At 40.6% G+C, this 16,668-nt stretch overlaps 1 protein-coding gene across 3 annotated transcripts in view; it reads right to left on the bottom strand.

Moving 5' to 3' along the window:
• Tnip3 (TNFAIP3 interacting protein 3) overlaps positions 1-16,668 on the bottom strand; it is an 87,445-nt gene that overhangs the window by 21,741 nt on the left and 49,036 nt on the right. For 2 of the 3 annotated variants that reach the window (XM_021653053.2, XM_060373823.1), the window contains exons 4-8: positions 16,228-16,305; positions 13,552-13,617; positions 12,304-12,402; positions 9,996-10,124; positions 3,546-3,662 (exon numbers count right to left, since the gene is read on the bottom strand). In XM_021653053.2, the coding sequence (XP_021508728.2) occupies positions 3,546-3,662; positions 9,996-10,124; positions 12,304-12,402; positions 13,552-13,617; positions 16,228-16,305 (489 nt within the window). The remainder of the gene's footprint in view (positions 1-3,545; positions 3,663-9,995; positions 10,125-12,303; positions 12,403-13,551; positions 13,618-16,227; positions 16,306-16,668) is intronic. The other variant, XM_060373824.1, reaches the window with a different exon arrangement.

Genomic DNA, 16,668 nt, shown 5'->3' with positions numbered 1-16,668 from the left:
TAAATGATACTGACATTGATTAGCCTGACATTAGGATGCTTGCTGTCTCTCTCCATTTGAGCAGTATGGTGTGTGTTAACACAGAACAACCGCTGCTCTGCACAGTCTGGCCTCCCCATGCCTCTCTGCAGTACAAGAGCATCTTCACCTGAGTGGCGAGGACACAAGATGGATTTGTTTAGTCACTCAGCTTTGCTTTATGTCTTCTCACTATTTAAGGCCCACCTTCATCCTGCAAAGTCAACAGCCTGGGATCTTTCCACACTTGACACACTCAGAGGAAGCTGGCTTCTGACAAGTTAGTCATTCCGTTGACATCCTATGTCCATGTTCTGCATTCCTATAAAGGATGGTCACATGTCCCTGTCAACGCACTTAACAAGGACCATCAAACCAGCTCCTGCACCTTTTCATGAGTTATACTACTGTTTTGGAACAATGAATAAGATAGTAAAACATGACTAGGCCATCAAAGCTTGAAAGAAAAATTCTAATAGATTTAAGATATTAGATCTGAGGATGTTTCTTAACTTATAAGCATAAGCTTTGCTATACTGTACTTAGGTAATTTTTTATTGATATAAATAAAAATTACAGATGTCATGGGAATAAAAGTTACTTGCAGGTCATTCTCTATAATGTCAAGCAGATGGATATACCTTCTTAACTGGATCAGAGCTCTGTAACAAGGAGTACATTGCCAAACCTCAACAAGTTATCACCATGTGAATTTAATATAGTAGGAATGAAATATGGTAGGAAATAAAATAATTTGTGTTCAAACAAAATGAATTAAAGTAACTTTGCATGTAAGAAATAAATGAGAGTGTAATTTGTTCACTAAGAATAATTAGAACTTTTCACCCATTGTTGTGTTACTTATTAGATTGAATAAATGATTTTCATAAAATTATCTAATTACATTTTTATCCCTTTTAACTTAAATTTCTTATTGCATAAAATAATTTCTAATTTCTTAGAAATGGTTCTACCAAAATAATTCACATGTATAACGTCAGTGCTGAAAAAAAAGAGTCCAGAAATAAAATTTAATTCAAAATCTACTATAAATTAAGAAGGAAAGAATGATTAATACTTTAACATTTAAGAGGCTGAAAATATTATGAAGCTAAATGACTAGCAGAGCAGGTTTCACGCCAATTCTGTCCTTATTGAAAAGTATGACATAGCTTTCAAGTAAAATGTTTTGGCTCTTTTAAATATAAATCACATTATTTAAATGTGTATGTGTGTGTGTGTGTGTGTATATAAGATATGAAAATGGGAAAGAAAGCCATGAAAGGAGAAGAAGAAATCTTATGGGAGAAAGGACAGAGGCAAAAGTCATATGAGATGAAAACATGACTGTAAGAGAAGGGAAGCACTTGAGATGAGGAACACTAAGAAGAAGGAAACAGGCAAAACAGAGGCAGACGTGAATTTACTCATCAAAACAGCACAATGGAAGCTTTTACATTGTATGTTAACTTCAAAATTAATAGAAAGGAGACATTACCTACATTTTCTTTAATTAACATCAGCATTTACTTATTTAATTATAAATTACTTATAATTTCCTGAGTCTAGTTTTAATATACTCAATTACATTTAACATGCTTACATTTCATATACTCTATCTCATGAAACTGACTTTCTTGAAAGGGCAGTTCTGTTAAATCTGGAAAGCCACTGAACAAAGCCTGGGATTTCACTAGTCATGTGCATGGCATTTAGAAATATGTATGCCTTGGAAGGCAGGGACATTCCAGCACGGCCCTTCAAAGAAAAAAAGCTTCAAAACAGCTTGCCTGTGTTTGAGTAGTAGGTAGTTAAACTCTCATTCTACCAAGATAAATATTATAAGAAAAAGATCAGAAGAAATCTGGGACCCAGGGTTGGGTAATTTTTTAATATGCTTAAGTTAAAAAGGAATTTCTAGTGGTTTCTATCTCCTTATAAGAATGATATCATCCCCAGTAATAACCTCTTTAAAACTGAGTGTCAATCACCAGAATTCAAAAGAGCTTGAAGATTAAAAATATAAGAAAAAAAAATAGAGTACGCGTATGCTTCATGAATGTTCTTTGTTCTAACATATGACAGAATTCAGTCTGTCCAACGTGGACTGAGAACATATTTTTCCTCTTAAACATTTAATTTATTTCCAAAAAAAGACACTATCTGTGCTTTTCCAAACTAAAGTATTCTTAACCCCTGCTCATGAATATTCCCTCAGGGTGGAATATTGAGATACCTATGATTATAATTTTATCTTTAGTTGTTTGGAGACCCCAAAACCTTTATTTTTGGGCACACTTTAGGAACTCAGAAGTAAAGCAGCATGGATGGTTTTCAGAATGTGCCTTTACTTACTATTTTGATCCATCTTCCATTGTGGACCACTGGCCAATGAAAGTTTTAATGTCAACACTATTTCAAGGTCTAAAACAGGGCTACCTGGCAATAGCTCCTAAGTGAAGCCATCAAATTCCACGCACTGCAAGTATTTCATGTGACATTTGGTGGTGTGACAATTATAGTTGCTCAGTTAGAAACAAAAATGGTTAAAATGTAAACTAAGGACGTTAGCAATAGAGTCATCCAAACACTGAAGAGACGGGTTTTGGTTTTCTCTCTGCTATTATGAACCAGGGAACACCTGCCACTGTCTGTGTTACACCTGAACTAAACCACTTACCCAGATACTTGACCTTGCTGGAAAAAAAGATCAGAATTTGCCACTAAATTTTGTAGATCATCACTGTCCTATGACATAGTAACAAAGTCCACTTGGTGAGCTCGAGAGAGGTTAGGACAGTGGGAGGAGGAAGCTGATGTCCAAAAGGAAACTATTGGTCATCTACTCACAGATGGGAGGAGCTGAGCTAGCCTGCTTGTCAGCGAGTAAATCAGTGAAAAGGATTCTTTTTAAAACTACATGTACTGGAACCTTCAAGACAATTCAGTAAGTAGTAAGGTATCTGCCTCTGAGTCTAAAGAACCCATATAGTAGCAGGAGAAAACCAACTCCTCAAAGCAGTTCTCTGATTTCCATACGAGTCATGTAACATGTGTGCATGCACAGAAGCATGCAAATAAATAAATGTCGATAAATTAAAACAAAAAAAACCACTGTCCTTACTATGCAGTCAGCTAGAAGCCAGCAGCTGCCGTAGTAGAATGGCCCTATTGCCACCATCTTTTGAGAGGGTTCCGAGTCTGAGCTAGGAGCATTGTAGAAATAAATAGGGAGACTCCCTAGACTCAATGCTGACAGAATTTCATACCAGGTTAGGTGATCGATCCTGGGTGAACCCCCTTAACCCTTCTGAAATTCGATTCTTTCTCTTATGAATTCTCCTATGAATAGTGGGGCTGAAGTAACCCATCTCCATTCTTCCTGTAGCATTTTAAAATTGAATAACTTTAACTAAATGTGAGAGATTTGCTACACTTTCAATAGTAAGACCTACAAACATGTTTAAAGGCACATAAACAGAGAGCCCTGTGCTCTCCCGGTGATCACGCCGCTTCCGGCCTCTTACCTGCTGCTGGTGACTTTCCACCTCTGTCCTCCTCTCCGTGTGGCTGCACCTGCACTTACTCTTCCCCGAGTCCTCGGAAAGTGAAGCACTCCCAATTGTCAAGGCATGCTGCAGAGCCTACGTTCAGAAGAAAGCACACTGTTGCTTGGAGGTTTACAGCCATCTCTGTAATTCTTTCACGATTGTCACAACCCCCTCCAGTACAAGAGGAGGCTGACTAGCTTCATGATTGACAGCTTCTTTTCTTGGTTGTTTTCTGTACATGTGAATGTTTTCCAGATCTCTCTCTTCTGAGTGATGGTGTGTGTGGTATTCAGCTCCATTATTTTAAAGCGAATCGCTCATGTTGGCCTCCCTGCCTCCTAGCCTCAAAGAGAGAAGAGCCTTCTGCAGCATATTTTCTATCTGTGCTATTCAAATTTTGGTGGCATCTACAGGGGCAGACATATCCTCCCTGGACACTCTATCCAGAGGTTTTGAATCGGTAGGTCTAAGGGGGGTCAAAAACAGTGCTGTATATCTATGCCATATCTCCAAGGAATCTCTACCAAGTGCCCATTTGTACAATCACTGCCCCTGTTGTGTTTCTCTTCTGCTCTGTCCTTTTCTAGCATTCCATTCCCTGACCTAGCCGGCCATATTTATGTTTTATCAAAACATTTATTTACTCATGACTGTGTGGGATGGTATGTGCTATAACTTTATGATTTTGCCATTGGATGAGGAGGCAAAGACAAGCTAGTACTTGCTAGTGAATTCTCAATCCTTTCTCATCAGTCCATGGTGCTTCATGTGCATACTTACATTATATAAGAACAGTGGCACACACCTTTAATCTGAGCACCCAGGGAGGCAGAGGCAGGCAGATCTCTATGAGTTCCAGGCCAGCCTGGTCTACAAAGTGAGTCTAGGACAAACAAAGCTACACTGAGAAACCCTGTCTCAAAATAAAAAATTTAAAAATATAACGACATCACCTCTTGTTTGGAGACTTACAATTCACGATGAGTTTAATAAAAATAATTGTTAACATTGTGATAGATGCTCTCATCCATGGGTGTCCTCAGCACCACAATTTGACAACTTACTAATTAGTTAACATCTGGAGTCAGAAACAGTTTATCTCAGAGGTCTCTAACTTCCCTTCCTTGGTGAACAAAACTTAATGGGGCTAATGGACGATCTTAGTGGAGCAGCGTACTCCTCTTATTACTACAGAGAGCTGTCAAAAAGGCTGGATGAAAGAACCAGCTTATAGTCCTGAATAGATATTGTCAGAAATTAGGAATTTCCTAATACTGAGTTTTGGAATCTAAATATACCACCTAGTCCGATGGGAGTGTTAATTTTCACAATTTTGCAAGAGAAACTGAAGGGGTTGACTCAGGATCCACAAGACCAAGTTCTCAGCACAAGGAGATGTATTTGTCCCAGAGAAACACAGGGCAAGGAATAAAAGATAAGGCAAGAGATAGAGAATGAGGGGTAAGGGGAAGGGAACAAGGGAGGGAGGAAACAGGTGTTTATCCCTGGGGTAAGGAGCAAAGGGCTGCCTCTGGATAGAGAAGAGACAGACACGGCTGATAGAAATATGTCTAAAGGGAAAAGGGAAAACCCCATGTTAGGATAAGTGTTCAATTTTAATCGGTCCTGTTAATTAGGTGAGCCAAAATTACTGGACTTCAGTATTTTGATAGCTGGACCTCAGAAGGAGGAAGTAACCAAATAAGGTAATAGACCTTGGTGGCTAGCTTTAAAAATGTAATCTAACAGTTTTTAACAAGGCAGAGGAGATGAGCAATAAGGGCACAGGCTTCCAGAGCCGTATTTGCTGTGCTCAGGCTAGCTAGAGTCCCTTTAGAAATGCTGCTGCTGCTGCTGCTGTTGTTCGGTTTTATGGTTTTATACTTTCTTCCTCTAGGAGAAAACTGAAGAACAAAGTTGTTAAATAAATCATTTTTGTCTTAATTTACTTACTATTTGTGATGGTGTATTGGGCATCCTTACAAGTGCGAAAGCCCCCAGTTCTTTTGTAACATGTACAAGCTGCTTAATTCTAGGAAATATCGTGAAAGTTAAATAACAATGTTAAGCTGTATGAACAATAGTAGAGAGAATCCAGGGAGGGTTGCAGAAATGAGTGACAGTAATCAAATATGTCAATGGAATGCCCAGTACCTGTGACTAAACTACTTCTGTAGATCATCTTATTTTAATTTCCTGGTTTACCTTTCACTGCTATTCCGGAAATTTTAATTTTGAGTCATGAATGAAATGTGAGTTGAATCAACGTTTGTTTCATCTTGGCGCTTTCCAACTTCCTTGAACCTGTTCTAGATTAGTCATTTTCACTATTGGTTCAGATACACTAAATAATCCATCCATTGCCAAAATGATGAGGTCGCAGACAAGTTAATTTGTCCTCAGTGGCACTGACTTGACTAGGCTCAGTTCTCACTCTGGTTAAATATCTACCATATCTAAGAACTTGACATTGGCAAAATCCTTGGATATTTTCTTCAAAGTAAATGATTTGAATTAAGTACAAGCACACATTTGAAAAGTTCATGCTAATTACTTATGTTACTGTGTGTTTCTTGCTGTTATTTTTAGCCTTTGTGCCTTTGCTGAATGAGTGGGTTATTAGCTAAAGGTTGCCCCCAAATTCATGTGCTGGGGTTTACCCAAAATATCTCCATCTTTACTACAATAGTTCAAAAAAGAAAAGAAAAGTATGCATCATAAAATCCAAACATCTGAGCACTTAAGAACCTTAGTGATCACATCAGGTTATTCCAACTGCTGCCAATCCAACTGTTACCAGCTTAACTTGTGCATTATCTTTTCTCCCTATGGTTAAAGAAAAAATAACCTCTTGTATAGATACCCCTGCCAGGGATCTGCATCCCTTGTGATTATTTCACAGGCCTATCTCTATGAGGAAGAGGAAACTACTACAAACCAGAAAGAAATGAGAAATATCCCTCTCCAGGGCAGCCATTCCTCTTGGATCTAATGAGACAGTGACAGCAGCTATGTCCAGACAGGCTTGACCAGGCAATGACATCCACAGCTGATGGCCCTGAATCCCTCCCTACAGGGACAGATGAACTCTTTTGCTGAGGTCGAATGACTAGGAATTGTGTGTGTGTGTGTGTGTGTGTGTGTGTGTGTGTGGTGGGGGTTGGAGGACCAGACTTCCATAGCATTGGGAGCAGAATGTTCTATCTATGTATCAAATGTTGTCTGAGACCAATGTTAATACCCTCAGAACGCTCTACGAACTTGCTCTTGAGATTTCAACCCACTCAACAATTAGGTTTGTTCAATAATCGTTTGCTTTCCTGGCCCCTACCCCTTTATTAGCTCTCTGATTATGCTGTGTCTTGAGGCTAATACCCTTTCTCTTCCAATGTTTAAAACAGCAGATAGGAGCATTGCAAAAATCACTGCCAAATGAGTTCCAGTTCAATACCAAGCCATCCCCAGCTTAAAGGCTGGGGGCCATGGTGATAGCTCTCCATTATAAAATAAAGCAGGGAGATATGTCAGGAAACCCTGCTGCTAAGTTTGAAGTCTGACATTACCAGAACTCTCTGAGCTTGGTGGGAAATGGCATGGTGGACTCGGACTCCCTTTGTAGCCAAGACTTTCCCTTCTCTGCCTGGAGGTATTCCAAACCCCACACCCTTTACCTGAGGAATGTCAGTAGCCCTTAGAGTAACTATAGGTCCAACTCCCATTCAGCAAGCACCGGAGATTCCTGAACTATTCCCTATGCTGATGAGGAATCTCAGCACTTAGCCTCTCAGCCAATGACCTTCATCCACCTCGGGTCTCTTCACCCCTCCCCAAAGTCTGTATAGTCTCCTCACCCCGGAAGAAAGTTGATCTGTCTCCCTGCACCTGATTCCCGAGGTTTATTCCCACTGTGCTCACCTCCTCCCCACCACCTCTGCTCCCTTCATTCTAGGGGACTGATGGCCATGATCCCCGGGGCGCCTGGGAGAGCCCCCACACCCAACTACCTGTCACTTGAGCTCCAGAGGATCTAGTGCCCTGAAGTCCGAGGGGAGTGCATACACACCGTATACATAAAGACAGACAAGCACACACATAAAAATAAAAACGAAGAAATTTAAGTTCAACAGTAATAATAGCAATATTAATGATGTACATCTCATTATGACTTTATATCTAGGCTTTTAAGTGACAGTTTCGGTGGAGCAGAGTAGGATGAAAGCAAACTGTTACCGGCTTAACTCGTGCATTGCTTTTTCTTCCTATGGTTAAAGAAAACATAATCTTCTGCATAGATAACCCTGTCAGGGATCTGCGCCCCTTGTGATTTCAGTATTCTTTTATGTATTTTAAGTATTCTTTTATGTTCTTTATCATTAATCATAGGCAATAAATTATGTTATACTAATGTGATGCCTGTTAAGTGATGGATCTAAGGTGAAAAATTAGTTGATGCATATACTGTAGACTTACTAATTAAACTGATTAAGTAAATCATTCATTCATCCTTTCACCACTCAATGAAGATTTAAGAACATTGTGTGACAAAGGACGAGTCCTAAACACTCCAGAAATGTCAGTGACCAAAGTAGTAAAAGGGGAGCAGTCATAATTGTGAAAAAAATAAAGTAGGTTGTATCTAGGATGAGGGCATATAGTTTTAGTCATGTGGGAAGGAAAATACTGAAAAGGTCTTACCTGTGTAAAGACACAGATTTTGTTAGGATTATTTTTTTCTTAATGAGATTTTATGTTTTTATGTACCAAACTGCAACGTTACTTTTTTCTTTAGAGATACGGCTGCCTGGCCTGGAGCTTGCTATAGAAAGCAGGCTGGCCTGCACTTCTGATACATCTACCCAAAAGTTGAGATGAGAGTTGTGCCACACACGTGGCTTTTCCTTGAATTTAAAGATATTCTGTCAACCATAATCACCAACACAGAAAAATAACATGTGTACGTGGAAATGAACCAAAATACAAAATTCTTGAGTGTTTATATGCAGCTGGGTTTTGTTGTTTGGTTTTTCGTTTTTTTTTTTTTTTTTTTTTGGGGGGGGGGTATGTATTTATTTGTTTGTTTTTTCCTTTATGGCAAATTGAACTGTTTTATTGTTGTTTTGCTTTCATATGGCAAATTGAACTCTTTTTTTTTTTCTTTTTTGCCTTCTTTAGGCAAAATGAACTAGGACTTTAAATGTAATCACAGTTATCCTACTTCTTCTGATTCTTGAGGAGTAACTTTTCCAGGAGAGGATAAAAGAAAAAAAGACAGATATTTGCCCTGAACATTTTCTTTCTCTCTAAAGGGCAAAATACAGTTTATGCAGCCTTTCTTTGCCTTTCTGCTTTCTCTTGGAGAATGACTCGCGCTATAAGCAGCCCTAATACCAAATTTGGTTTGGAAGCATCCTGCCGGGGAACCAGCACGCAGCTCACCTGGCTATAAACAGCACCTCTCAGAGAGAGCTGCCATGCAGTCCAAGCTTATAGGACTGAGCACATTTGAAGGCCATTCATCTGCTCTCTTTTGTTGCAGATAATTTCTGTGACTTTGGTCATGAAATACCTAATTGAGTGACGCATATCTTAACTCACCCACATAGCTCAACATGCAGCATAGGACTTATGTTTTTGTGCTAAACTAGTATTCTCACTTCCCCAAATATCACATCAGTCCATGAAACAACACACACACACATATACATACACACATATGCACATATACCCACATACATATGCATACACACATGTACATATACATATACACATACACACATATATATACACATACATATATACACACATCACACGTATATAATACACACATACACACACATATATGCATACCCACTATACACATATATACACATATACACACATATACAACGTGTGCCCACATTCACACACTCACTGTCCTTCTCTTACAGCAGTTCAGTTTCTCTTCTGAGCTTAGTTATTGCGCCACTGGTGTGCCCCCAAAACCCTGCTGCAGGTTCCCGTTCACCCCCTACATCAGACATCTCAGCCCTGAATTTGGCATGCATCCATACATCATGCATGCATCACACCTAGCTCTGTAGCCATCCCTTTAAGGAACAGCTTGCTTCCTCAGGAAACTTTTGTGGTTGACCAAGACATACGTATTGTTCGCAAACACCCAGTGCCACTGTGTGGTTCTTTAAAAAAAAAAAAAGTTCTCACTGACGTCTGCAATTTCCCTTCATTTCTCCTTTTCATGGCCCACTGCAAGGACAAAAATTCCCTAAAGCGTCCATGCTGTGGCTAGGTGGTCCATGCAAACCAAGCCTCATCAGATGCAAGCTTGACCACACTGTGCTCACACTTCTGCTGTAATTCAGGAGGACTCCAGCTGAGGCTTTGGGGGAGGGTCAGGGGTGACCCTCCATGCTATCTCTGATCTGGTACCTTATTGAGTCGTTTAATTTCACATGCATAATGTTCTTTCTTCCTATTTGCCAGAGCATTGTTTTCCTTCAACAGCTTATTCTCCTTCTTCAGTGCTTGTAATTCTTCCCTTAGGCTGTTGTTTTCCTTCTGAAGAAAAGGACAAGAAAACACGACCCAAATCAAAAATTACCAAAGGGAAAGGGAAGGAAAGAAATCCTAAGAGACGGGTTGTTTCTGGCAGTCGGCTCCCAAACATAAGCAAACAAGAACTGCAAGGTTTTCTCTAATGTTCCTTTTGAGCAATTTTCTTCCAGTGGAGGACAGGGTTACTTAATGCTCCTGTGGTGGTCCCGGGGGCGGAAGGAATTAAAAACCCTAATCCTCAATGCAATAGTCAAAAGCAGTGGGTCTGAGGAACAATCCTGTTTCTAAGGGAGGACTGGTTAAAAACATTTAAAAGGCCTAAAAGGGAGGGGGGTGGAAGCATCGCAATAAACTGATACTAAACACCTCAAACACTGCACCATTCAAAACCAGAAACAAGGACAGTAAGTTCTAGACAAATGAAGGCCTTCACTACAGATGAATATTGGCATAGCATTGTCACAGCTACTACTCCAAGGCGGAAACCCAGCCTTGCCCTGCCAACATGCCTCAGACAATCTCCCAGCAGCTCACTGTTCCACATGAGTGAGGACCCTGGTTCACGCCTTCGCTTTATAAAACAGATAGCAAAATTCTGTGGAGTAAGTTGGATCCTTACTGAGAATCCAGTCTAGAAAAATCAATACTGCAGAACAAAAGTAACTCGAGATGAGAAGCAGGTAAATAGGGGTTCAAATGTCATTTTCATCACATCCCAATCTAGGTATTAAATTTAAGGGATCAATTTTAGGCAACTGATTTTCTTTCAAGGTGAAAGCATCTCATTAGCACTTACTTGAATAGGCTGAGCCTATGCCCTAAGATGACTCAATCGTTTTCTAATTTAGCAGAGGTTATGTTATTACCTTACATCAAGAAAATGTTCCCGAGTACATGAGGAAAAGAATAGGTGAAGTTCCTGACTAGGGTGTAGGTGGAGAAGGAAGTGGAGCATGTACTGCATGGCAGAAAGGGGCTTGTCACAGTCCTGTTTCCTGGTTCATCCTGACAGTAACCTGAGTACGGTGGGCTAGCCTGGACTATGATGTGGTAGGTACTGCTCCTGGCAGGAGCGAAAAGACTAAGAGAGACACTCAGACTACTGAGATAAGGTCCCCAAGGATTTGGGATCTCCCCCAGGAATCTCATTCTGGGAATGAAGCCTCCTGTCAGACAAAGGGAGTTCACAGGGTCCTGACACTGTCCTACCATCTTACAGGGCAGACTGAGGCAGGACAATGACTGATCAGTACTCAGCGAGAACCACCTCTTAACCAGGACTCCTCAGTGTGAACACCTCTTGACCTCTATTTAACTGTGAAGGCGAATTTGGAGGTCACTGGACCTCTTTTTTGGTGTTCTTCTTAATATGGGTACACAGGGACTCAACTTCCTTTCTTAGCTTTTCACAATTGTCTCTTTAATTTGACTGTTGAGAACAGTGGCTGAGTCCGGCTTGTCAGGGACCCCAGGACAGACTCTCACCCTAGAAGCCCTGCTAACAGTAATGTCGGACTTCTGCCCATATAGTTGCATTGCCAGTACCTGACAGTGGCAAGCCTAACCTTGAGAATACTTACACTTGCTTCTATTCTTACTATAGCTTCAGAGAAAGGTCATTAGAATTTAATATTCTCCTCATCATACCACATAATATAAAGCCCAATGACTGAGGAAAAGATTGCATCAGGAAAAACCCCTCTCATTGTCCCTACAGCCTGGAGCCAGGGTTCAGGTCCCTAAATTCTTATTGCTGACTGGCTCAAGGCTGAGCTTGGGATAGTGAAGGAGATGATGATTGTGAAGTGATTTTTAAAGTGTTCTGTTTACACAGGTATGGTGAAGTGCTTCTGTCACCCCAGCACTTGGGATACTTAGGCTGAAGGATAGTAGGTTCAAGGCCAGCCTGGGGACAGTAACCAATTCTGGGCAAGAGAGGTAACACTGCTGGGAAATTTAGTGAGACTCTGTCATTAGCAATAAAAGTCACAGGAGAGGCTGCAAGACTCTGCAAGGTTCTCACCCAATCAACTAGTTTCTCATTTCATGGTCACTGGAGGCACACCCCCAGCACTGCCCCCCTCTCCCCTTTGCCGGGCACTGTGCCTGCCTGTGCTTCCTTTGGGAGCTGGTTTTCACAACCATACCTTGCTCAACCAGAAGCCAGTTGCGGACCACCCACCTCAAGCTGCCTGTCGCCCTCTGTCACGCTTTGCTTCTGCTCCTTCTCAAGGGCGTGAGTAACTTCTGCGGCAGCCAGCTTAGTTTTCAGCTCCACGACCTTAGTGAGTCATTGGAGAGAGTTGCAGATAATCACACCAGGTGTCTAGCCCAGTACACTTGAGATCAGAAAGAAGCACCCCACCCTACCCTGTTCAGGAAGTCCCCCAAGGAAGAGCTCTTCTCTAAAGTATATCAGCAGGTTTCCATTTTAAAGGGTGCTTGCTCTATAGAGAAAGCATACAGTTTACTCCAAATGACTCCTGCTTCCAGAAGATGAAGAAGCCGGAGCACAGAAGAAGTCAGGGCTCTGAGCTCTCCAGATGTGCCAGGCTTCAGAGGGGCTGGGGATGGGTGGAGAAGAGGTGTAGGCAAGAAAAAGCTGCAGGTGGTCAGGCAGGAAGCTGGTATGACCATCCAGGCCTGGGAATCTGCCACTCCACCTCCTGACAAATTAGACCTCTGAGTGAGAGCCTTCGTCATGGTGCTTTCTCCAGTTTGATGACTGTACTTGTTCTTTCCTCTAGGTTCACTGGACACTCTGGGAAGCTGCGGAAGCATTCTTCTGGGGAACATGGTTGTTAAAATTTGGACTGGTCCAGGATAGACAGAACAAGGTGGCTGGACTGATGTGTGGGATGCTTTCTTCCTGCTTCTAAATTTAGCTCTTCTGGTATCAAATGAGGAAGAAAAAGCAAGGGCTGTTGCATTACTGTGGTCAGTTTTCTTCATTCTGAATTATTTAGGGGAATTTATTTCCTTCTGTCTTTTTTGAAAATGGAGTGCTTTCAAATAATAACAACTTTAACTTATTAAAGAAAAATTTCCCCATAAGGTTCCTTTTTGGCTAAAAAGCTTCTCCAAATGCATATGCGATAGAGAAAGTGGAAGGGGGCATTTCCCTTCCACTCTGGCAGTTACCACTGTTTCTCTGTGAATGGAAGGTAGCTGATTCTCTTGCCAGTTTCGCACTGACTGGGCCTCAACCTTAACTTGGCAATAAGAACTCAGAGCCGGGCACACTCACAGCAACTCTTGGGAAAAAACCCAGACTACATTTCCAGCAACTGACTGACATTGTATTATCAGGACCAAGAGACTGATGGTGATGATGGAACTCTCTCCCTCATTTGCTTGTAGTTAGGAATCCACAAAATTCTCATGTGGACCTCCCAGGATTAAAGAAAACCCTAAGTGAAGGGTTTCTTACCTTTCTTTCATATAACTTCTTCATATTTCGGAATTGCTGGTCCCACTGTTGATTGACTTCCAAGAGCTGAAATTATTAAAATTTGGTGATGCAACAAAAGATTTCTGCCCATCTGGAAGTTTTGGAAATACGTGATCAGTGTTGAAACTCTTTGAGATTTTTGAATCTGTGTATGAAGGCAGCACTCCTAGAAAGCTCTGGTTGGGCTGGGATGGTTTAGAGGTCGGCTAGAAAGGGCTTTCGGAGAGAGGAGGCCCTGACCTCAGAGTCTGATGGAAGCCCCTCATCAGCTAAGCCAAGTCAAGAACTCCAATGTCTGCTGTAAGAGGTCTTTATAAAGACGGATTTCCTTTTACATAGAAAGGTTTCAAGTAAGGTTATTAAAACAGCCATGCTCAAGGCCTGAGTTTAAATGGCTTTCCTCTTTTCCCAGCTGTAAACCTACAGTTACCTAGGAATCTCCCTAGAAATTCCATTTACAGCAAAAGGTTTGTCTTTTTTGGGGCAAACTTTATGACCCATTGTTTATTTTATCAGTGCACAGCCCCATCTGAGGCACCTCAGAAGTCATCCTGTCACCTTGCTTGTCAAAACAAGAAGGGGAAAAGTGATTCTATGCAGCTCTGTGGGTTGTAACTTGAGTCACCAAAATAGTATACATGGCTACGTCTAGGAGAATAAGCCCAGCTCTTCTTCAGGAAGCCCACACCCACACTATGGAGTGTATCTTAGTCCTTCCCTGGGAGTTTCTCTTCCTACTGTTTAAGTCTATGTTCAACTCCCTTTGTCACAGACTCCAATTCAACTGCATACTGGCTATCCTTCCATAGTTTTCCTGTTTGTTTACTACTTCTACCACAATTAATTCTTGTGACAGCTTTTCAAAGAATTGATTTTGAAGTCCAAAGTCTATTAATTGGTAGTTATTTGCCTGCAGTGACAAGCTTTAGTATGTAGACATATTTTTTTATTCCTCTTGGGTGAAATTGTAGGCCCCCTACACAGAGGTAGTCAATGGGCAGCTTGGATTTCCATGTGGGTTGCCTAGTAAGGGGAGCAGGGGTTGTCTCCAACAGGGACTCTGTTGCCTACTTTTCCATCACTTTCCCTTGGCGGGGCTGCCTCACCAGGCCACAGGGAAAGAAGATGCACTCAGTCCTGATACGACTTGATTAGCTCCAGTAGGTTGGGAAGGGGAGCGTCAGCTTCCTTTTCTGAGAAGTAGGGAGGGGGGTATGGAAAAAAGGAAGGGAGGGTGTGACTGGGAGGAGAAGAGAGAGGGGCTAGGACAGGGATAGAAAATGGACAAGCAAATAAATAAATAAATAAGAAAAAAGGTGTGGATTTTTGGAATTAATAGTATTTGTCATAAGAGAGTATTAGAAATGCTCTACTAACTAGAAGAAAAAAATAAGATCTTGATCCGAGTTTCATTTTCTTGCAAGAAAAGTTCACAATTCTGTGTTGAAAAAAAAATGTTGACAGTTAGCAGTATGTGGCAGACATCAAGAAGATAGTCAAAATGTCTACCAAAACAAACAAACCCGAAAACCAAAAAGCAAACAAAAACAACAAGACTTTCACCTAAATAAAAACAAAAATGAAAATATCTAATTCAGAGTGGCAGTCATCAGCTAACTCTGGTGGAGAAAATTCTTATGGTTAGTATCTGGCTGTACAACAGTCTGTGAAGACACTTGGTCCCACTGCCATGCAGGACTATGCCACAGTGACATGCTGCAATAGTTTAGTGATTTCCAGAAGGACACAGTACTCCCCAGAATCAAAGGGGAGGAGAATATGCTGAAGAAGAGAAAAAGGAAGATGAAATGCGCCAAATGAGTCAGCAAACGAACCACAAAATTCATATGTATGATACATCGCTTTGCTTTGCACTTTCTCTATCAAGAAGAGGAACGAGTTCTAACACCTATAAAAGAAGAGGACACCAACAGTGCAACTAGGAGCACCTCTTAATTCTAATAACATTTCAGAAAGTATCTCTCTTCTAAGGCACTGTGCTTTGTGTGCTTTTTTTTTAAGATTAACTTTTAATTTTTATTTTATGTGTGTGGGTGTTTGGTCTGCATGTATGTATGTGGACCACATTTATGCCTGGTGCCCTCAGAAGTTAGAAGAAGCCGTAGAATCCCCTGGAATTAGAGTTAGAGATGGTTGTGAACCATCGTGTGGGTACTGAGAACTGAAGTTGAGTCCGCTGTAACTGCAACAATTATCGTAACTACTGAGCCATCGCTCCAGCCCCTAAGACAGGGTTTTATAACACATTCATTTAGGTGCTCAACTAGGAAGTCACTGAATTTAAATCCACTGCACATAAGCTTTTAACAAATCAAATTTCATCAGTTGACAAGATCATAAAGGATAAGCTCCTGTGGTGTACCTAGAAGAAATACCAACAATTGTGAAAGTAGGGTTATAACTACCACATTTGTGACATTAACACTTTTTTCATTTGTCATAGCACAAACATGATTTCTAAAGGCTTTTCCTTTTTAAAATAGTGTAGTCCAGTATTCTAGCGACAAACACTGTTATTTAATGGTAGTAATAAAAGGATTAAAGATACCTTATTTTAGTCTCAGTCTTAATACATGGCTACATGACTTTATTTAATATCTTTCTTCTTTATCTAATATCTTTATCTAATATTACCTCTTGTCTCTGTTTTTCCAAGTGCTTTATCTTTTGCTCAAGAGAATTTGTCAAGTCTTTTCTTCTTGATGGAGCACACTTTAATTAAGAAAAAAAAAGATTGAGATTAAGCAGTCTATAAAATAAACAGAAGAGATTCTGTTCCTCAAACCTCATTCAACTAGCCAAATCTTGTGTTTTGTAAAAATATTTGTTATGGGAGTTGGAGATATGTATCTTTGTATTGTATGCTTAGCATGCACAAGGCCTTGAGTTTGAGTCCTAGAACTTAATACACAAAAACCTCATCACAGTGACAAGCTGATGTACCAGCCTAATATACTATCTACTGCTCATTTATTTTAATTAATTACTGAAACAATTCACTAATAAATTGAAACTGACAAGACCAACACATACAGCTACACACATACAACACACACACATCAAATTGATTATGAA

This window comes from Meriones unguiculatus, chromosome 21, assembly GCF_030254825.1.
Source record: "Meriones unguiculatus strain TT.TT164.6M chromosome 21, Bangor_MerUng_6.1, whole genome shotgun sequence".
In the NCBI taxonomy this organism is placed as follows: Eukaryota; Metazoa; Chordata; class Mammalia; order Rodentia; family Muridae; genus Meriones; species Meriones unguiculatus.
The sequence above is the reverse complement of the archived record's forward strand: the minus strand, read 5'-3'. Positions and strand labels throughout refer to the sequence as shown.